The sequence below is a fragment of the Panthera onca genome, chromosome F1, assembly GCF_046562875.1.
Source record: "Panthera onca isolate mPanOnc1 chromosome F1, mPanOnc1 haplotype 2, whole genome shotgun sequence".
Classification (NCBI taxonomy): Eukaryota; Metazoa; Chordata; class Mammalia; order Carnivora; family Felidae; genus Panthera; species Panthera onca.
The window spans coordinates 35,026,943-35,050,675 of NC_138355.1; the positions used below are offsets into that span (position 1 = coordinate 35,026,943).

Genomic DNA, 23,733 nt, shown 5'->3' on the forward strand with positions numbered 1-23,733 from the left:
GAATTCTACGCATACTTCATGGCAGTGTAACTCTTCTGGTTTTGACATTGTGCTCTAGTTCCATGAGATGTCACCAGTGGGGAAACTGGGTGAGGGGTATACAAGATCTCTCTGTACTGTATCTTTACAGCTTTCTGTGAATTTATAATTATTTAAAAATAAACTGGTTTTTTTTTCTTACAAAGAGGAATGAGGTATTCATAATGAACAATATGGATGAATCTCAAGATAATTATGCAGAGTGTAAGAAACTAGTAAAAAAATAATACAAAAGAAAAATATAGACAAAATGGACTACGTCAAAACTAAATACTTTTATGCTGCAAACAATGCCATCAAGAAAATGAAAAGACAACCCACATGGTGTGAGAAAATACTTGCAAATCATATATCTGATAAAGGATTTGTATCCAAAATATATAAAGAACACTTACAACTCAATAATAAAAAGACAAACAACCCAACTGAGAAACAGGCAAGATTTAAGTGGACATTTTCTTTAAAGAGCAGATAAGAATGACCAGTAACCATATGAAAAGATGCTCAGGTCATTAGCCATCAGGGAAATGCACATGAAAACTACAATGAGATAGCAATTCTCACTCACTAGGATGGCAGTAATCAAAAAGACACATGGGGCACCTGGGTGGCTCAGTCACTTAAACGTTCAACTGTTGATTTCAGCTCAGGTCATGATCCTAGGGTCATGGGATCAAGCACCATGATGGGCTCCTGGAGGCTGCTTAAGATTCTCTTTCTCCTTTTGCCCCTCTCCCCCTGCTCGTGTTCTCTCTTTCTAACAAAGCAAAACAAGACATTTGGAACTCTCATACACTGCTGTTGGAACTGGAACACAGTGCAGCAGGGAAAAGAGTTCCTCAAAATGTTAAACATAGTTACCAGATAACCCAGCAATTCCACCCCTAGCTATATGCCCAAGAGAATTGAAAATATGTTCATGCAAAAACTTGTACATGAGTGTTCATAACAGCATTATTTATAATAGCCAAAAAGTGAATGACCTGGATGCCCATGAACTGATGAATGGATAAATGAAATATGGCTTGTCAATATCCTTGAATATTATTTATTCAACAATAAAAAGGAATGAAGTACCAATACATGTTGCAACATGGATGAACCTTGTAAACACTGTGTTAAATGAAAGGAACCAGCCACATAAGTTCATATCTTGTATGATTTAATTTATTTGAGAGGTCCAGAGTAGGCAAATCTATACAAACAGAAAGCAGATTACTGGTTGTCTAGGGCTAGGGGATTGGGAGGGAAATGCGGAATGACTGATAATGGGTATGGCGTTTCTTTGGGAGGGGGATGAAAATATTCTAAACATAGATACAGTGATTGCACAACTCTGTAAATAACAGCCATTGAATTGTATACTTTAAGTGGGTGTATTTTAGGGTTATGAATTATATCTAAATAAAATGTTTAAAAAGAGTATATATTGTATGATAACATTTATAGAAAATTCTTGAGAATGCAAGCTAATTTATGGTGACAGAAAATATCAGCAATCACTTGGGAATGGGAAGGATTATAAAGGTCCATGACCCAACTTTTTGGGAAGTGATGGAAATGTTCACTAATTTGATTGTGGTGATGGTTTTATGGGTGTATATATATGTCAAAACTTATCAGATTGTATACTTTAAATGTTCAGTTTATTATATGTCAACAATAACTCAATTTTTTTTAAAAAAAGCAGAGCAAAAACATGTGTGAACTTCACAAATAAGTATTTATTAAGTTTTAAAAAATAATTTGACAGATACTTATCGGGTACTGGCATAGTGGTAGCTCCCGGGGATACAATAGCAAGAAAAAGATGGGTCCAGCCTTCAAGCAACCCATACAGGCACAAGGAAAGAAAGAAGCATATAGTTGCAAAATGGTTTATATACTATTTCCAGCTGTGTAGAAATATGCCTGGGGAGTCATGGTCACCTTCATGGGGAGGCTTACTGGAAGTGGTGGCACTTGAGCTCAGCCTTCAAGGGCAAATGGGAGTTAGAGGCAGAAGGTGGGGTTTGGTGATGATGTAATGGTCCTCTTTCCTGACACCAATGTAGGGGGAGCAGTAGGAGCACATGGTATGTACTTGTATCTCAGAGGAGACCTGATTTTATTCTCGCCATGTGAAAGCCGTGCTATTTTCCCCAGGAGCCGTATCACAGTGGATTATTATATTTACATGTACCTTAACAATAAGTGTGAAGCAAAGCTATAAAGAACATCCTTCATTGCTTGGCAGACTTGCTGTTATTTAATTGTTTGTGATGATGGATTCGGGGTCTGTCCTTGCACTACATTGTTTCCTGTGTGAAAGCCAAGACTAAATGTTTCATTCACCATCCTGTCCTCGGCAGGTAGCGTAGTACTTGGCACAAGAGGAGCTTGAAGAAGATTACTTGCCAGTAAGTTAGGAATTGGGCTGATACAGAATAACATATTTGACTGGTGGCCTTAGGCATGGCTCAAACTTTTTGAGGTTCTTCTGCAAAGGTCAGGACAGTCTGCCCTAGGTGGGGGGCAGGTCTGGCCATTGGCCTGCTCTGGACAAGTTGAGCATTCTTGGGGCCTGGTTCAAGGACCACTCATGTGTTGTCTCTTGTCTTCCTGCTTCAGCACTTCTCTATGCCACCATCTTTGGGAATGTGACGACCATTTTCCAGCAGATGTACGCCAACACCAACCGGTACCATGAGATGCTCAACAGCGTTCGGGACTTCCTGAAGCTCTACCAGGTGCCAAAGGGCTTGAGTGAGCGAGTCATGGATTATATCGTGTCTACCTGGTCCATGTCCAGAGGCATCGACACAGAGAAGGTAAGGAGGGTGACAAGCTCAGGTAGGCCCTGTGTGTTGGCTTTCCCAGAGAGACCTGAGGCACTCCTAGGGCAGTGGTTCTCTAACCTGGCTGTGCATCAGAATTCATTTGGGTAATTTGGGGTTCCCACATCCTACCTCCAGAGGTTTTGATGGCTTCCAGCTCAGCTTTGCTCAAAGACCAGCAATTAAGAGATTCGGAGCCTTTATTTAAGAAACTAGAAAGACAGCATGTATCTCTTAGATAAGAGAGGAACTGGAAGTCTAACTTATATGATGATAAGACTCAGGGCCATCCAGAGTGAGGTAATCGTTGTGACTACTTTTCCTTTAGCCTCGGGCTCCGAGATGGCACAGCACTGCCACTGATTCTATCTTTATTCAAATTTTTGATATTTTGTTCATCGTGGATTTTTTTTGCATGAATTCTGATTTTTTGAGATATTGTATTAAACTATAATTTATCTTGATTACTGAGTTTTTAGCTCGAGACTGTTGCCTCACTGCAGTCTCAGCTCTGATGAGAATCCTGTGATTCGTGGTCATTAAAAACAGATTCCCAGCCTCTATCCCAGATGTATGAAATCGGAATTTGGTGGAGGGGAAGGTTTGAGGAGAAATCTGCATCTTTAACAAGTGCCCAGGTGATCCTATTCATCAGATGAGTCTGGGGAATACTTACGAAGGGCTTGCGCCTTAGTAGTCGTTGGCTTGAGCAGAACATCAGACATCTCTCTAAGGCTAAGGTATCTGTTTTCCTATCTGGAAAATGGAAACAACAGTAAATCCTTATTTTTCTCTACGAGTTGCATGATTCTAGATGTATTTCAATAAAGTGAAGAAAATTTGGTGGCTGGGAAGAATACAGAAAAGGTACGGTGGGTTTCTATTCATTTAGGAATTATCTCCTGTGTATATTTCTATAAGCAAAAATGTAATCCTATGTCCATTTTTCTCTGCTTCTCAGTATTTTCAACCACACTTCTCTTTTTACTGCTAATCTCTAAGGGCTTGGGGAATTCTGATTCCTTTCATTGTTAGAATAAGAAAAATAGAAATATAATGCTGTTGCAGAAATATAACACATTCAAAGCCAAATTCAACTGGCTTTGGATCAGCTATCCTTGCTCCTGCTCTTCCTCCGTTAGAATAGTTAGTTGAGAGTTGACCGTTTGAAAGGAAACCTTGAACTCAATTGAACGGATTCCAACTTAAAAGGAATGATCGTTCGGTTTTGTAGAAGATCTGCCATAATCACAACAGCAACATAATAAGCATACCACCATAGCACCAGCTACCATGCCTTGAACACACATTAAGAACAGATACTTAATGGGGCGCCCGGGTAGTTCAGTTAGTTAAGCATTCGACTCTTTTTGTTTGTTTGTTTTTATTATCTTTTTTAACATTTATTCATTTTTGAGAGACAGGGCATGAGCAGGGGAGGGGCAGAGAGAGAGGGAGACAGAATCTGAAGCAGGCTCCAGGCTCTCAGCTGGCAGCACAGAGCCTGACGTGGGGCTCAAACCTACGAACCATGAGATCATAACCTGAGCCTAAGTCGGATGACTAAGCATCCGACTTTTGATCTCAGGTCAGTCCTTGATCTCAGGGTCATGAGTTTAAGCCCCATGTTGGGCTCTGTGCTGGGAGGGAATCCTACCTTTAAGAAAAAAAAAAGAGGGGTGCCTGGGTGGCTCAGTCGCTTGAGTGTCCGACTTTAGCTCAGGTCACGATCTCACAGCTTGTGAGTTCGAGCCCTGCATCAGGCTCTGTGCTGACAGCTCAGAGCCTGGAGCCTGCTTCGGATTCTGTCTCCCTCTCTCTCTGCCCCTCCCCCACTCATGCTCTGTCTCTCTGTCTGTCTGTCTCTCTCTCTCTCAAAAATAAATAAACATTAAAAAAACAAACAAACAAGTATTTACCACGGTTTCCGTGTGCCTGGCCCTGCATTCATGTGTCAGTTATGCTCTACAGCAACTCTGGGAGGGACCTACTGTTATTTCTACCCAAGAGATGAGGACACAGAGGCCCAATTAGTCTTGTTAACTGCCTCTGGTCATAGAGTTAACAATGGCAAAGTCAGAGTTTGAATCCAATTTTTGTCTGACTTGGAAGCTTTTCCTACTATTACTTTTTTTTTTTTTTAATTTAAAACTGTACTGGAGGGAAGAAGGATAAGAAGATGAGTCCAGATGGAGTTGCCCTCATTTCTCACCTAGGCAGAGAATCAGCCGGGCAGGTCTTAGTCTCTGGCTTTGCCAACCACCTGCCCTAACTGCGCCTGTTGTTTTTGCCTCATTCAACGAGGCACGTAGGTTCTGTGGGTGCCCGGCAGCTGATGGAGCAGAAAGGAACTTTGATCTCTCAGCCCTGGGGCTCCTTTCCCAGGGGCCAGGATGGCTTTGTAAATCTGGTTGTCTGGAAAGAAGCCCTTCCCCACCCGACTGCAGGGCTGGGCTGGGTGGCTACCCATGGGAGATGGCGCCTAGTCAGCATTTGCCCTGCCCCTCCCTGCCATCTCCCTTTCCTGGCAGGCTTTGGGATTTGCAGCAGGTCCTGCTCTAGGTGAAGAGGGAATACTGTGGCAACTCACTGCAGAGCCCAGCCTGGCCTGGGTACCCCCTCTTCCTGGCGGAGGCTTTCGGTGGATGACTTTTGGGGAGGGGTCCAGTCTTGTGGTCCCAAGCCTGTCCCTGGTTCCCCTCCCCTCCATCCTGAGTCAGAATGGTCAGTGATGACCACAGAAGTCTAGGGGTATGTGGGGGTGGGGGGTGGGAGGGTGGCAGTGCTGGGCTCCTCTAGTTTGATCAGTAATTAGCTGGTGACCGTGAACATGTCACCTGTCCCTCTGAGCTTCAGTTTCCATGTCTGTAACACATGAAACTAGATGCCTTTTAATACTAAGGCCAACCTCTAAGGCCCCTTTGGCTATGACCTTCTGGACTTCAGAGGCTCTCTCAGGCTGACCTGTTGCTCTGCTGTGGTAACAAAATCAGAAACACGAGCTCACATGCACTGAGCACTTGTGTGTGTCAGGCATTGTACCAGGACTTTCCACACACCAGCTCATGGAATCTTCAGAATTCCTTACTCATGTTCAAAAATGAAGACTTGGGAAAAGAAACTAAGTATTGCTTCAAGTTCACACAAATAGTAAATGTTAAAGTCAGGAATTGAATCCAGGTCTGCCTGACCTTAAAGTCTGTTCTCTCAACCATGTATCTGTCCTGTCCAGCCTGGGGAGGTCCCATTAGCCTCCGGGGCGACATTTCCCATTGGCCTTTGAGGCCCTCAGGAACCAGCAGGGATGGTGTGTCCTAAGAACCAAACAGAAAGGAAGGTGCCCAGGAAGGGGTCTCCAGCTGAGAAGCATTCAGCTCAGAGAGGAGTATTTAGGACCCCTCTAACCTGTCCAGTGTAGAACCAACAGAATGATGGAGATATCTGATGGCCATGACTGTCCAGATTTCTCTACTCCTGGGCTCCCTCTCCTCCTCACACGTGCTTTCCAGTGGCTCCGGGAGCAGTCCTCATGAATAAAACATTGTCTCCATTCCAAGGGCTCTTTCACTTGCAGCCTCTGCCAGCAAAGCCCAGCCCAGGGGAAACCAAATATTTACAGGTGAAGTCACCTGGAGAATAAATCTTGGCTTTGAACTCCTGAGCACAGTTTTGACATGACATGCAAGTGTTCTTCACTCCCTGGTGTTCTGCTTGGGGAAAAGAGGATCCAAATTAAATCTGCATTTAACAGGAGTCTTGTTTTTAATGAGCCTCAAGGAGGGAAATACTTAGCAAGCGTTCATTCTAAGCCTTGGCAGTCTGAATTTTCCTCTGCCTCAGTCTGTGCTCTGTCCCTGTCTCAGAGATCCTGCTTACTTTCTCAGCATCCAGCCACCCAAGAGCAAGAAGGAAGAGGTGCACAGAGCATGTATGGAGTCCCTTCCTGGGTCCCGCGCTATCCCTGGGGAAATTACCAGTAGATGTAATTTCATTTCATCCTCACAAGCCAATATGCATTTTATGGGAGAAACTGAAGGGTAGAGCAGTTAGGTCACTTGGAGGGGAAGGAGCTGGGATTTCAACTGTTTGACCTCCTCTGTCCACTGCCTCACTTCCACGCAGAGTGCAGGGGCACCTGACAGGATGGGGTATGAGCAAAATTGTCATGGGCATGGTGAGACTTGGACAGAGTTTTGAAGGAGGCTGAGAAATTTCCAGATTCCAAGGGGAGCGCCAGCCACAGAGGCACATGGGTGCAGAGAAAGCAGGGAAGCAGGGAGGGGTGCAGGCACCCCAAGGGAATGTCTTCACTGAACGTGTTTGATTTTATGCCCCCAGCTTTGTTCACTAGGCTAGGATGGGAGAAAGGATTATTTTAAGAACACTCCTAAAGAAAAAAACAAAAACAGAACACTCCTAAATTTTTCTGGAAAAGTCCATTTGAAGGCATCCTATTGTGTTACTTAATGCTTGCTATGTAAGGAGCCATGCAGTGTTTTCTTACAAAATTTGGTCCAGGGAACTATTTCTCCCCCTAGAAAAGGCTGAAAAATTTTCCTTTCTCGAAAGAGAAGACCCATATGACCTCTTATAGTTCCCCTTCTGTCTTGACTTTCTAGATGCTAAGAGTCAAATTACAAGTGCATTTAGTTTGGGCAGCTACGCGATATAAGGAGTGGTTAGTATCTAAACTAAGCTGTGGACTCAGACTACCTAGTTAGAGAGCCCAGCTCTGCCATTTTCCAACTATGTAACTTTGGGGAGATTATTTATCTCCCCTGTGCCTCAGTTTCCTTGTCTGTATGATGATATAATACTTGCACTCACATCATAGGGTTATGTGAGTATTAAATTAGCTACTAAGTGCATGTAACACTTAAAAATGTAAAATCGTTGCTGGATTTTACTTATTTGGTTATTATTTGTCTCTCCTCACCAGGTGGTAAGTTACACAAGGGCAAGGATTTTTGTCTGTATTGTTCACCACTACATCCTCAGAGCCTAGAATGATTCTTGGCATATAATAAGTGCTCAATAAATAAGTATGAAACGAATGGGTGACTTTAAAGCACTTAGCAATGCCTGGCACGCATTAAGTGCTCACTGATTATTACTTTATTTCTCTAAGCCACACCCATATTCAGTCCATCAGTAGTGTCAGTTCTGTCTCCAAAATACATTCTGAATTAGACCACTGCTCACTGGCTTCCCAGCTAGCACCCCAGTTCAGGTCTCCTTATTTCTCACCAGGATGCTTGCAGCAGTGGCCTAACTCAATTCCATAGCTCCATCCTTGCCACCCCTTGGTCAGGGCCCTGTGACTCCATCTTAAAATATAGTTCCATCTTGTCACTCCCCCGCGTGTCATAATAATCCTCCAGTGTGTCCCCATCACGCTCAGAATGAAATCAAAGGCTTTTCATAATCTAAATTCTCTTCATGCACACTTGGCATTCTCCTGAAATCTCATCTCCTACCAGTTGCCCCCCTTTCACATTTTCACATCTTTCACATCGGTTATTGCTTGGGTCCCCTCGCAGCCTTTGCCTTTCTGCTGAAATGTTCTCTTTCACATGGTTCCCTCTGACATATGTTGCAGGTACCAGCTTAAATGCCCCCTCCTCAGAGAAGCCTTCCCCAAATATGGATCTAAAGAGTCCCATATAGGAGTGCCTGGGTGGCTCAGTCAGTTAAGTATCTGACTTCGGCTCAGGTCATGATCTCGCAGTCTGTGATTTCGAGCCCTCTGTCGGGCTCTGTGCTGACAGCTCAGAGCCTGGAGCTTGCTTTGGATTCTGTTCTCCCTCTCTCTCTGCCCCTCTCCCACTCACACTCTGTCTCTCTCTCTCAAAAATAAATAAACATTAAAAAACGTTTTTAAATAAAATTAAAATAAATAAAATTAAATTTAAAAAAAAAAGAGAGAGAGAGAGAGAGTCCCATGTACTCCTAGCCCTGACTCTCCAGCCCTTCTTTTGAGCATTTAGCACGGATTTTTGTGGTCACTGCTTATCTCTCCCACAAGAATGTAAGCTCTATGAGCATAGGGACTGTGGCTGTCCTGTCCACCAGTGCATTGAAGAGGGCAGTCTAGCCCAGTGGGGGTTACTTCCGCCCCTGGAGTCCTGAGGGGCAACGGGATGGAGACCACAGTGAGGACCCTGACTCTGTTTGTTCCTGTGCCCGGCCAGGTTCTGCAGATCTGCCCCAAGGACATGAGAGCTGACATCTGCGTGCACCTGAATCGCAAGGTGTTCAAGGAGCACCCAGCTTTCCGGTTGGCCAGTGACGGCTGCCTGCGGGCACTGGCCATGGAGTTTCAGACAGTGCACTGCGCCCCAGGGGACCTTATCTACCATGCAGGAGAGAGTGTTGACAGCCTCTGCTTCGTGGTCTCCGGCTCCCTGGAGGTGATCCAGGATGATGAGGTGGTGGCTATTCTAGGTAAGTGTGTTGCTTTTGCTGGACATATACCTCTGGTGCCCAGGGTGGGCTTAAGCTACCGGAAAGCTCAGTGCCACTGCTACCTTCAACCAGGGAGAGATTGCTCCTCAGAGCAAGGTCGGTTGCTAGCGTCTATCCTACAAACAAATATTTCAGTGCCTGTTTTGTGCCAGCTGCTGTCTTAGGCACTTGGAGTATTTCAATGACAAAAATGGGTTTTGACTTCAAGGGGCTCCCAGGCTACTAGAGGAGATGCACAAATGAGCAGATATCTGCATACAGTGCAAGAGGTATCCAAGTCAGTGTTCCAGTGTCAGTAAGACTTTCTGGAAGAAATGATACCTAAGCTGAAACCTAAAGACTGGAGAGGAGAAGGGACAAAGGAGTGTCCTAAGCAGAGGGGAAAACTCATGCTGTATTGAGAGAGAGAGAGCATCCCTGTTGAGAGAGAGCATGATTCATTTGTAGAATTGCCAGTGTTTCCCCTTCAGCATGGCTGAAGCACACAAAACAAGAAGGGCCACAGGGAGAGATGAGGCCGGGAGGGAGCTAAGCCCTGGGCAGATCATGGCAGGCTCTGGGAGCCACGTTAAGGGACTTGGGCTTTATTTCAGGGAGCCAGCGAAGGGGTTTAAAGCAGGAGAGAGGCACAGTTGTATTTGAACTGTAGAAAGATGGCTGTCATTGCTGCTTGGGGAGTGACTGAAGGGGGATGGCTGGGGCAGCGAGATGAGGTTGGAGACATGCTATCCAGGGGCAGGTTGATGGGGCCCTGAACTGACGTAGTGGAGGGCACGTGCAGAGAAGCAAATGGAGTTGACTCATTCGAGAAGTAGAATCAACAGATGGTGGGTTTGCTGTGGGGGGAGAGGGAAGAGTGGATGGGGACTGCGGGATTTCTCACTTGGGTGACAAGGAAGCCTGTGTGCCACCCACTGTACGAGGGGATGTGGGAGGAGGAATGGGGTCATAGGGAGACATGTTGGTATTTTGGCATTTTGAGAGTCAGTGGCCTTTGAAGGATTCATCTGATTGCGTGAGGTAGCTACACAACAGCTCTTTACTGGGGACAGGTCCACCTCTCTGAAGGGACAAGCCATCATAGTAATAGCCATCATTTACTGTCATCTAGTCTGTGCAGGCATTTTACATATGTATTCTCATTTTAGCCTTATGGTAACCCTATGAAGTGATTTTATTATCCCCATTTTTAAAACATGTTTATTTATTTGAGAGAGAAAATCCGAAGCAGGCTCCACTCTGTCAGCGCACAGCCAAACTAGGGACTCGATCCCACGAACTGTGAGATCACGACCTGAGCTGAGATCAAGAATGGGACGCGCTTAACCAACTGAGCCCCCAAGGCACCCCATTATCCCCATTTTGTAGATGAGCCAGTGAAAACTCAGAGAGGTTAGGGAACTCTCCCAAGGCCTCACAGTGGATGAGGTCCATGGAGCCAGCATCCTGGAGTCCCTCTGAGCCCAAAACCTGTACGCTGATCCATTTGGCAATACTGTAATCCTCACAATAATTTATGTAGATTGCCAGGTACTGCTAGGAATTGTGGACATCTTTAATCCTTTACATATGATTTCTTAGGAAACTGAGGCAGGGAGAGGTTAGGTTACATGGATGTTAGACGTGAGATTCAAACTAAGAATACAAACTAAGTATCTAAGAATATATATATATGACTCAAATTTTGTTCCTGCTTGATTTTGGAGTACATGATATGCAGCCTTTCTCTTGCTCCTCTGGCCGCAAGCCAACTTGCCCTCTTGATTACATTCTGCTCAGGTTAACCCAAGGATGATTTATATTCCTTCAGCATGAGATGGCAGATGGTCAGAGGGAGCCTGGGATAGAGACCGGGTGTGGGGTGAAAGTTGTAACTGTTTTTTTTGCTAAAATAAAGGTCTGGATTCCTACTCTGCAGACAGGGTTATTCTGTTCCTTGCCTTCCTCATCCACAGAAAGCTGAGATTTTACTGCGTATAGGAACAGAACGCACAAAGGGTAGGGCCACTGTTTCGGGATGGCAGCAGGGAGAGGCCATTTATCTCTTCTTTTAATACTCATCTGTGTCCTGGATAGAGAGGACTTTCTATTGGAAATCACTGCTGAGATATTCACCCGGCTGAGAAGAAGAGTAGTGGCTAGTGAGCTCTCCTTTGAGTTGTAATTGGAATTGAATTTGAATTTGAATTGATCCTTCAGTTAAGGGCATCTTTCACTGATCCCCCTCAGTGAGAACTCACCATATGCCTTTCCAAAGAGTCTATGCTGGTGACCAGCACCATCCCCCTTGCATCCTCATAAGCAGAGCATCCTTAATGAGCTCAAACAGCTGCATATTCGGAGTTGGGGTTGGACACTGAGGCATGGAGATAAGACAAGAGCTACCGGAGGGTTGAGGAAGACAAATGACTACTTCCCTGCTGGGTCTCAATTCTCCTCAGCCGGGGATTCTTGTAGGGAAGCAAACCAGGCCTTGCTCCACTGTTGATTTACTTGGTCAGTCGACAGGTTCTCCAAATTCAGCCCTCTGTCTCCGGCTCTCTGGACATCCTGCCTGCTTCAGTTAGCAATGTGGACAGGACCTCCGCAATAACACAGCAGCTTCAGATTCAGAGTGGTTGTTGCCCTGAAGCTGTCCAGACTAGAAGAAGCTTCTTCTTTGTGTCCCCAGGGGCCAGATTAAATCCAAAAAGTAGGTCCAAGCTTGACATCCTAAAAAGCCTGTAATATTTCAAGTGGCTCTTATTCTAATACAAGGGCATGAAACAAGTCCTTTGAACTTACTTGACCTCTGGGCCAAGAGTGATTTGCTCCCTGGAAACTTAAGTTCAGAGTTTTGTTGTTACTGTTGTTTTTTCCCAATTAGGGTATCTTTTGCTCAATTTACTGAACTTGATTTTTTCTTGCAAAGGGGGTTCAGGTGACAAATGGTTACTAGAACCAGATCTTGATTGCCTTTGGATGCATTTTAGTTCAATCCAACCACAATTTATTGAACACCTACTACTTACCAGGCACTGTCATAGAATTGGGGTTATCAGTGAACCACACATTAGCCCAGACTTCAAGGAGCTTCTATAAATGCAGGAGACTGACATTATTGAAAAGGCAACAGTCACGCTGCTTGATAAGTGTTACCACTTCTAAAGGATCTAAAGGATCACTGGACAAGTAATTATTGCGCAGGTACCGTATCTAGTGCTCCCACAAGGAAAAGAAATAGCCAGGAATCCTTAGTTATCATGAAGCGGAAGGCTTTAGAAAAAGCCCAAAGCTCCTCTGTCTCATTCAGTTGTCTCTACTGTCTTGTTATCAGTTCACTCATTTGCATGCTGTTAATTTGTTCCTTCCAGTTCTAATATTCTGTTTAATTTTAGCATGAGAATGAGGAAAAGGGTCTGTATCCCTGAGTATGTTTAGTATGTGCTAAATACAGAACCCTAGAAGAGTTTTCTAGAAGAGTGTTCGTCAGACTTTCTTGATTCATCTCACCATATGAAATGGTGTATTGTGTCGTCAGTGACACACACACACACACACACACACACACACACACACACACACAGTTATACATCAAGCTCAGTGCTTACTCTTGCTGCATGAGATGCAACCTGGTGTTTTCTATTAGATTCCATTCTCTTTCATTTAAAAGGAAATTGACGTCATGACTCACTGAATTGCTTTCTTAACTGACTCCAAAGCCTGCAGTTTAAAAACACAAACGTAGACAATAGCTCTTGTGGATTGAAAGGCTTGCCCGTCCCCTGTGGGCAGAGAATATACTGGATAATCTCTTAGAATCTCCTTTTCCTCTGATGTTCTTTGCCTTATGTTTGAGAGAACACCTTCCCACTCTTCTCTCAGAATTCTCTTGGAAATCATAAATGTGTTCTCAAATTTACTTTCTTCATTCTCTGAAATAAATTCAAGCTTTTCACATGTACATTTTATTCATTATATTTTTAAAGTAATTTTCATCTCATTTTTCATAGATATCAGAATAGAAAGGTATAGGTAACCATTTTGCCCCAGCCCAAGCGGTGGAAATGCCCAAGCACCTGCAGGGAAGTTGTTATCTCAGATCCGTGTTACTTGACCAAAGGAGATGAGTCATAGACTTTCATCAGGGCTCTGCTTGAGTGTGATCCATCTCCCTGTGTTTCCATCTTAAAATGCAGTGTTTAAATGATTTTGTTTCACTGTGATTTAGTGTCCCTACAGTAACTTCTATGGGTTTTGCATTTTAATACTTAATTTGTATTTTAACCATGGATCATCTCGTGTCTCTTCTTTTTGTTTTGGTTTGGTGGTTTTTCATTCTCCTGGGCAAGACAGAATCTCTTTGGCCAGACTGCACTGAGTTGGGGAGAGAACCCTGGAACTGGAGATTTAGCTATAGTCCTGGTTCTGCACTAATTCCCTGCAGGAGTTCCACCACTAATTGATAAATTCTCCAAGGCCTCCTGTGCTTCTCCTATTCCCATCACACTGCATCAATTGCATGTTTACTCATTTGTCCTTCTTGTGAACTGATATCCTTTGATTTCATATCTGTAGCTTGGCTCAGCATATGGAAGGCACCAGGGGCTGTTTGTGGAATTGAATTGAATTGAGTTGAGTTGAGTTGAGTTGAATTGAATTGAATTGAAAGGCAGTTAGAGAGTGGGATGTGAAGGGTCCCATGGTCCAGAATAAGGGTCTGGATGTTATCTTGTGGGGTTGAAGAGCTCAGAAAGAGTTTCCATAAAGATTTGGGTTCCACAAATACAGAGGCATGGAGGTTACCTAGGACACTTGGGCGAGAAACGATGAGGGCCTACGTATGGTGGTAGAAGGGAGATGGGGAGAAGAGCCAGAGCCCAGAGATATTAGGGAAGGGATGGCCTCCGGGCTGTGGGAGGTGGTGGGAGGGAATCGGTTCTGGCACTGCATGGACAGGCAGCAGAGCCAGAGGAGGATGAAAGATGAAGGGTTTATTTCACTGAGTTTATAGTACCTTTTAGAATACATCTAGGCATGGCTCTCAACTAGTAGAAACTCTTTTTGACTTCTGGCTGGGTCAGAGCCTGCCCAAGGAAGGGGAGCAGCCATGGGCAAGATTGACAGGCCGTGGCTCATCAGACACTCAGAGTTAACTTGCTACTTGCGGTCCTGTCACTATTGAACTAGGATTTACATGTAGATTCTCCTTAAATGTGCACATAAAGTTGTAAATGCTTTTTCATGATGCAATCTTTTTTTTTTTAATGAACACCCCCTTCTCATGATTCCTACTTTAGAAGACACTCATCTTTGCTTAGTTTCTTTGTGTCTACTGACCTTGGTTGACTATTAATGTGGCATCTATTTAGTTAGCAACTATCACAGCATAACAGTGTGTTAGTCTCTTTGCAAGATGGGTGGTGTAGAGAAAATCCTTGTCTTGGTTGAATGTTCTGTTCTACTTGGGGAGACAAATGCATGATTAGTGACAGTAAGTAACACAGGTACATATTCATGGAGGAGGCAGGAGTTGACTAGGCTTGAAAGGACTAGTAGGAGTGTTTGTAGGCTGTGGCTTGAAGTGGGAAGAGTAGCATAAGTCTAGAGAGTCACTGGAGGTGGGGATATATGTAGGCATATTCAGGGACCAGTGTGAAGAGAGTAGAATGAGAAGAATTTACATGTGGCCAGTGGTTCTCAACTTTAGTGAACACAAGACTCAGCTGGAACTCTGGTGCTCAATGAAGATTCCCTGTCCCCTCCCCAGCTCTAGGATGGAGTCTTGGAATCTGCATTGTTCACAAGCCCTCTCTCCTCTGGGTGGTTCCATTGCATATGGTTAGAAGACCTGTACCATGAGAAACATTGCTTTAGGCAGTCACTGCTTGATGTTTTTGGTAGAATGTGATCAGAGGATGACATTGTAGAAAGTAGTAAGGCAGGGAAGCACATGGCAGGGACCTTTTATTACATTAGCCTAAAGCATATGAAATTGCCAATGTTCAACTATTTTTGACCTGCCAAAATGGTAGAATAAACATCTTATGATCTGTATTCAAGGGGAGGAGGGCCCAGTTTAGGATGATGGTTCTGTGAAGGTGGAGTCAGGATTTGGACATATGAGGTAGAACATTCTAGATGGAAAGAATGGCGTGAGTTGAGGCCTCAGGAAGTGAAGAGTATATTTTATAACCACAGGACCAGCATTTGAGTGGGAGCTGAGAGCCCTGAGGGGCAGCAGTGGGACATGGGGCTGGAGAGGCAGATCAGAGTGGACATTTCTAAATGTCAGTGGGGAATAATTGAAGGCAATAGGTAAAGTATGACACCATTGGAGTTGTGATTTGTACAGATTAATGAACTAGACAAAGAGATAGGGAGGGCATTGGGTGACTGTGGCTTATAAGTAGAGATGAGAGGTGTTAAGGTATGGGCAATAGAAACTGAGTCAAAAGTAAGGTTGCCAAATCAAATACAAGACATCCAATCAAACTTGGATTTTATATAGATGAGTAATTTTTTGTGTATTTCTCAAACATTGAATGGGATGTACTTATGCTAAAAAATTATCCATTTATCTGCAATTCAGACTTTAATAGGGTGTCTTGTGTTTTGCTAAATCTAGCAACCTTTGATGGGAAGGACAGATTGATGAGACATTCTGGAAGGAAGAGTCTCAAAGATTGTATAGAATAGGATGCAGGGAACAGCCAGAGGGAGGTGAGGGAGGGGATTCTGACAGTGAGTGGGGAGAAGGAAGCACCAGAACAGAGGAGATTAAGTCAGGAGGAAGACACAAGAAAGGTGATGTGCTTGGTTTTGATTTGTCCCATTTAAAGACCAACTGGAGTATTCAACAGCTATTCGGAAAGATGGGTCTGAAACCAGGAAAAGAAGCTAGGGCTCTAGATAGAGATTTAGGGTTCAGGGGAAGGAATAGGAAATAGGAAAAATAAACAAAAGAGACAGGAAAAATAAACTAAAATAAACAAAAGAGAGCATTTTTTAATGTTTATTTATTTTTGAGGAAGAGAGAGAGACGGAGTGTGAACGGGAGAGGGGCAGAGAGAGAGGGAGACACAGAATCCGAAGCAGGCTCCAGGCTCCGAGCTGTCAGCACAGAGCCCGATGTGGGGCTCGCACTTATGAACTGTGAGATCATGACCCGAGGTGAAGTCAGATGCTCAACTGACTGAGCCACCCAGGTGCCCTGAGAGCATTTTTATAAATGACCAAGTATAGCAGAGCATTTTAAAAGAAATGGGAGTGTAGCTATTCAAAATGTTCACAAGGAATTTTAAGTGGTATTAGAAATCCTTTTGATAAGCAAAGTAAGTAAAATATAATTTTTAAATGCAATATGATCTCAGCTATGTGGGGGAAAACATTTGTAGATAAAAGCCCACAAACATCTCTACTCACATGTCATAGTTGATGTCTTTAGTCTGTGAGGCTATAAGAGATTTTCATTTTCTGCATATATGTATGTGTCTTTCAAGTCTTCTTTTTAAAATTTTTTTTAACATTCATTTTTGAGACAGCATGAGTCGGGGAGGGGCAGAGAGAGAGGGTGACACAGAATTCGAAGCAGGCTCCAGGCTCTGAGCTGTCAGCACAGAGCCCGACGTGGGGCTTGAACTCAGAATGGCAAGATCATGACCTGAGCCGAAGCTGGACTCTCAACCAACCGAGCCACCCAGGCGCCCCTCTTTCAAGTCTTCTTTAAAAGAGCATATGCTACTTTCAAAATTGGGGGAAAATTTTTTTTTTTTTAATTTAAGGTAGATCTTGAGAAAGCATTATTCCATATATCCTTTTGCCTATTAGGATGCAATTTGAAAGAATAAAACTTTTTTTCAGAAAGAAGTCTTGACAGCATTTCTTCCGTTATTTACTGATCCGGTCAGAGAAAAAATGACATTTATCTAGTGGGTACTACCCAACCCTTCCCCCAAACGCTTCTCGAAAAGGAGGATGACTAGACATTGAAGACAGAGTGGCTATCTAATAAGGATTTTAAAAAAGAACAACAGCTTCATGTAAAACCCTCGTTATTTTAGAGATGGAGGGGCTAAATCCTTCATGGAGATGCTTTCTGGGATGCTTGTGAGCTGGAGGGGTGGGGGGGAGGCCCCCCACTTCCTGTGCTACCATCTCTGCGGTGCATTGCTCCACACCACCCCGGGGACCTGGTGTAGGGGCCGGGTGAATATTACAACCGCACACCATATAATAATATCTTTTGCTCATGCTCAGCACAAGGGGAGGAGGCTACACTGAAGTGTCTCTCTAAACACTCCAACCAAGCATTAATATTCATATAGCTGTTCCATCAGCCGAAGCAATTATATTAAATCCACACTCCCAGCAAGAATCTATCGTATGAATAATCTAGAACTTCAGAAATGCAAAACATTTGTGTCAGGTAATGCACACATTACTTGATTGAGACAGGGTGGGGGTGGGTACCAGGTTCTACTTCCTCATTCTGTTTTTATTTAAGCAACTTCAAAAATTGGTTTGCCTTCTCTGAAGACACTGGTAGTTAGGAGAGTTAATAGATCTTTCTAAAGGAAATTCTTATAACTTTAGTGTCCAGACAGAGGGGACTGGTTAAATTTAAAAAATATGGTAAATCAAGGCTGTTGTTATGATGATGGTATAAATAGTTTTATCAGCATGCAAAATGTCTTAAATATAATGTTAAGTGGAGGAAAAACAGAGTGTGTAACTGTATGTGCAGTAACCTCAACTACATAAAAATGCATTTGTAAACAGAAGGAAGATGGAAAGTGTACCAAAATGTTCATCAAAGTTTTCTAGGTGGTGGCCTTAAGAGCCAATATTTTCTATTTTTCAGTACATTTCAGTCAGCTGCTGCAGTGCACATGTAGTCTTTTATAAACAAGAAGGGGGAAAAAAATCAAGTCAATTTGCAATTCTTATCTGTAGTGATCTTGGAAAATTATCACCTGCCTCCAGTGAAAGATTTGTGATCTGTTTACTTAGTAGAGAGACGTTCAGCTAATTTAATTTTATCTAATTGCAGTTGTGGAGAATATAAGGAGAGTGTCATGATGTTTCCAAGCCATTGCTTTAATTTAACCAGTGGTGAGTGAGCCCCGTTCAAACAGAGATGCCAGCATCGTTTGCTCATGTTTAGTATAGTCTCTACAAGGAAGGCTGGTGACCCACATTTGAGTGGAATTTTAATTCCTTTAAGCAGAGCCTTTGTATGATGGAGTAATTTCTAACGTTCATTATCTTTACATCTTCATTTTAAATTCGCCTATAAATTTTTCAGCTTAGCATTAAGCTGGATCAGAGTGAATTACGGGACTATTTCTGAACAGGTCAACAAATTCCTTCTTGAGCCGGGCTGACAATATAGCTACCCGAGGATACCTGGGTTCTTGCACTCAGGCTGGGGACCAATCTTCTCCTCAAAGCCTCCATCCTAAGACAGTCTGAGTCTTTTACACCCTGGCCCACCTTACCATGTTCCACTCAGACCCGTCTTTTCACTGATGTGTTGATTTATTCATTCCATAAACATGCCAGGTGTAGTCTAGGGATTGAAGATACAATGGTGAACCAGACAGATACACCTGGGATAGAGCTAATGGTCTTATCACAGAGACAGACAAGTAAATATGTAGTTTTATAATATAGTATGCCAAGAGTTGTAATAGGAGTAAGAACAGGATGCTATGGAAGCTTATAAAATAGGCATCTAATCCAGCCTGGCCAAGAGAAATCAAGGAAGCTTCCCAGCAGAGATGGTATCTGAGCTGAGATTTGTATGAGGGACTGAATTCTACCACATGGAGCAGTGGTGGTGGGGTTTGGGATAGAGGATTAAAGAGAAAGTCTTCGAGGCAGAGGGGATGGCATCTTCAAAGCCTTAAAAGCAGAAGAGTGACATTTGTGTTTAGAAAGGTTATCCTGGATCCTGTGGATAGAGGGCAGGAAGACCACCAAGGACAATGCTAAGAGATGAGAGTAGCTTGAAGACAATGTCAGTAGAAAGGAAGTAGACAAATTTAGGAGGTATTTGATGGATAAAATTATCAGAGTTTGGTCCTTTATTGGATTCAGAGAAGAGCAAAAGGGTTAAGTCCAGAATGACTCGGACAATTTTGTTGTCTGAATGGGGAACACTGGAGGGTGCGTAGGCTTACCTGGGAGTGGGACCAGTTCCATTTGGGGATTTGCGGGTTTGAAGTAAGTGAATGAATCCATTGTGAGATTCTAGACTCAGAAGAGAGACCTAGGCTTGAGGTATGAACATGAGGACCATCATGATCCAGGTGACAGTTAAAGCTGGGGGAAGACTGAGAAAAATCCAAGGAGAAATAGGAGGGTAAGAAGCAGTGAGGTCTAGGTTTGTGGGTTTGAGCCCTGTATTGGGCTCTTCACTGGTGGTGCAGATTCTCTCTCTCCTTCTCATAACCCTGCGTGCTCATGCTCTTCTCTCTCCCTCTCTAAATAAATAAATAACATTAAAAAAAAAAAAGAAGCAACGAGGTCTAGAGCAGAGCCCCAAGGAATGCTAGTTTATCTGGGACATGTAGAGGAACCTGAGATGGATGGCCAAGAGGGGAGGGTGGGATATCACAAAAGACAGGGAAAGAGGGAAGGAAGATTTTTAACTGATACAGAACCAAATTTCACTGACTGGAAGATGCTATGGATTGTAAGACATGCCAATATTTTATGGCCCACTAGGACATAATGCTGGCAATTAAATGGTGATATGTCATTGATTATAAGACACAGTCTGATTTCAAACATAAAAAATGCTAGACAACTTAAATATATACTAGAATCCAAGAACTAGAATACGTTGAGGACTAAAATACATCTGTTAGATGTATCAGGAAAAGAGCTATTATTGACTATGGTGCGAGTATCATTAGTGGGGTTTGGGGTCAGAAGCAAGATTAGAGTAGCTTGAGGAATGGAGAGAGATGGCTGTTAGTTCCAGGATGCTTCATAAATTGCAAAGATCTTCCAGAGTTCTGAACCAAGAGAGAGACAGCAAGTAAGATAGACACCAGTCCAAGTATCACTTTTTTTTTCCTGATTAAGCTAATATCAGAGAATATGCTTTGTATCTGTGTCCAAGAAGGCTTCCCAATAGTACGCCCCAGAATTAGGCCTACCCTGGTGCTGATCAGCACAAGCCTACCCCCATGAGGGTCTGCCTGGCAAATCTCACGGCCTGGAGGCGCAGAGAAGGCAGGCAGATCTTGAAGAGACCAACGGGCTACCAACATGCAGATTCTCCTTCCAAACCCATCACTCAGAGGAGGAGAAGAGAGAGGCCAAGAGTGGGATGCATCTGGAGTTGCCTTTATGGAAGGAGGAGTGTAGAGACAGTATAAATAACATTATCAAGAAATTGAGCCATAAAAGAAAGGAAAACATAGCCCAGACCAGCTAACTGCATTTCCAGCCATCCAGCTTCCCATTTAGAAAAATTGCCCATCTCATTCCTGTGTCTCAATTCTCTTGCCTCACCATAGAAGGCCAGATCCTTTCTCATTTTTCTCCATGAGATCTCCATGGTCTTGTCTAAGATAACCTCCGACATATGTTGGGATTATGTTTTTTTAATGTAATTATTTTATTTTATTTTTATTTTATTTTTTTTATTTTAATGCAAGTTAGTTAACATATCATGTAATAATGGTTTCAGGAGCAGAATTTAGTGATTCATCACCTACAAATAACACCCAGTGCTCATCCCAGCAAGTACCTTCCTTAATGCCCATCACCCATCTAGCCCATCCCCCTACCCACCTCCCATCCAGCAACCCTCAGTTTGTTCTCTGTATTTAAGAATTTCTTATGGTTTGCTTCCTTCTCTGTTTTTATATTATTTTTCCTTCACTTCCCCTATGTTTATCTGTTGTTTCTTAAATGCCACATATAAGTGAGATCTTCTATTTGTCTTTCTCTGACTGACTTGTTTCACTTAGCATAATACATTCTAGTTCCATCCATGTTGTTGCAAATGGCAAGATTTTGTTCTTTTTTAAAAATGTTTATTTTTGGGAGAGAGAGTGCGTGAGCATGCATGCATGTGTGTGTGAGTGGGGGAGGGGCAAAGGGAGAGAACAGAGGACCCAAAGCAGGCTCCACACTGACAGCAGTGAGCCCTGTGCGAGGCTCGAACTCACGAACTGTGAGATCATGACCTGAGCCCAAGTCTAGTGCTCAACCAACTGAGCCACTAGGTGCCCCAAGATTTCATTCTTTTTGATCACTCAGTAATATTCCAATGTATATATGTATATGCCACATCTTCTTTATCCATTCATCAGTCGATGGACATTTGGGCTCTTTCCATACTTTGGCTATTGTTGATAGTGACACTATAAACATTGGGGTGCATTTACCCTTTGAATTAGCATTTTTGTATCCTTTGGATAAATGCCCAGTAGTGCAGTTGCTAAGTCAGAGGGTAGTTCTATTATTTTTTTTTTTATTTTTTTTTAACGTTTATTTCTTTTTGAGACAGAGGGAGACAGAGCGTGAACAGGGGAGGGGCAGAGAGAGAGGGAGACACAGAATCTGAAACAGGCTCCAGGCTCTGAGCTGTCAGCACAGAGCCTGACGCGGGGCTCGAACTCACAGACCGTGAGATCTTGACCTGAGCCGAAGTCGGAAGCTTAACCGACTGAGCCACCCAGGTGCCCCTATTATTAATTTTTTGAGGAGCCTCCATACTTTTTTCCAGACTGGCAGCACCAGTTTGCATTCCCACCAGCAGCGCAAAAGGGTTCCCCTTTCTCCACATCCTCACCAACGTCTGTTGTTGTCCGAGTTGTTAATTTTAGCCATTCTGATGGGTGTAACAGTCTTGGTATTATGTGTTTATCTGTTATACTTCACTGTTACACACTTGTAGGTGTTGTCTCCTCACAGTCCAAGCCCCTTGTAGAGACCATGTCTTTTCCTTGTTATAACACCCCCTTCATCACTGGGACACTGCCTGGTCCATGATAGGTAGGGCTCAGATTGTTGCACTGGATTGGATTGTGTGCAAAGAGACACCATCTGGGGTAAGATGGGGGTAAGGTGTAACCCCATTTTGGGGCGCTCCCAATCTAATAGCTGCCTGGGAGAGAGAGTCAGACAGTTCACATTGGACCTGGCATATGACATTGGACTGCCACAGTTCCTGTGTGGGTTCCATTGACCAGGTTATATGGCTGATCCACACCAGCATCCTGTCTCTGATACAGAGATGGTTTGCTGAAGAGCATGATGATTGCTGTCCTTTGTACTAACTTCATAAGAAGGCAAATGATCCTTCAACATCTCTGAGCTCTCCTGACAACACCTAAAATGAGACCAAACCTTTCTAGAATGAGATGCACCTCTGAGAATGGGGTGACGTGCGTGCTTGTACCTGGAGCCTAGGCCTCCTGAACATCTCCAGGCCCTGCTTTCTTTGTTGGCAAAAGAAATCCAATAGAATTTGTTGGCTCAGCACCCAACCCCACACCACAATCAGATAAGACCTAGCACTTAAAGCTAAGGCTTTATTCCTAGTAGTATATTTTCACAACTTGGACGGGAAAGCAAATTGATGAGGTTTCCACTATGCCTGTTTGTATTTGATGTTCCTTCTCACTTCTCTAAACCGTCGCAGATGAAGCAGAGGTCACAGACTGCCAGCAGCATTTTTTTTTTTCAGTAAGAGCAAAAAGAAGGGCATTGTGGCTTCATTACAGATAAAAGAAGGCAGCGTTTACAAGGTACCAAAACTTTACTTATCTAGTCTTCCCCGTGGTCTCTGATGACCCAAGGGAAATAACCATAGATACACGTGGGAGGATTAAGTATTCCAAAATAAGCTGGAAAATCTATACTTCATCATCTTTGGAGTAAGACACATGGGGGGGGGGGGGTGCCCGTGGCAGCATCCCTGGCTGGTGTCTGGCCTGGTACACGGTGAGTTTTCAGCAGATCCTGGCCCGCTGGCCACACAGTCAGGGCTGGTCTGGGAAGTGGGTGGGTATCACCAAGGCATTTAGCTGAAGTCATTGGAGCTTTTGCCCTGAATGTGCTTCCAGAGCTCCATTGTCATGTGACTGCCCAATCCTTCAGACACGTGGAAGCCCACGCTTTTCCCTACAGCAGGTGGAGAAAACAGGTGTGGATATACCTTCCCCATAGAACTCAACACATTGTACTGCCCCACTGGATGGTGTCGTGGACTCCTGAATTGGCTAGGATGTGGGTTTAGCTGCTCCAACAGAAAAACCCACGGTAACAGAAGCTTAGACACGACAGAAACTTGTCTTTCTCTCATTCAGCAGTCCAGTATAGAAGGGCTAGCATGTCAACCTCATGGTGTTGGGCACCCTGCTTCCTTCTTGCCTGTTGCTTCATCCTAACTGGGTTGTCACCGTGGCCT

The 23,733-nt window shown here is 43.7% G+C and overlaps 1 protein-coding gene across 3 annotated transcripts in view; it reads left to right on the top strand.

Annotated features, from left to right (window-relative positions):
- KCNH1 (potassium voltage-gated channel subfamily H member 1) overlaps positions 1 to 23,733 on the top strand; it is a 378,350-nt gene that overhangs the window by 260,161 nt on the left and 94,456 nt on the right. For all 3 annotated transcript variants that reach the window (XM_060643916.3, XM_060643914.3, XM_060643915.3), the window contains exons 8-9: positions 2,650 to 2,849; positions 9,047 to 9,299. In XM_060643916.3, the coding sequence (XP_060499899.2) occupies positions 2,650 to 2,849; positions 9,047 to 9,299 (453 nt within the window). The remainder of the gene's footprint in view (positions 1 to 2,649; positions 2,850 to 9,046; positions 9,300 to 23,733) is intronic.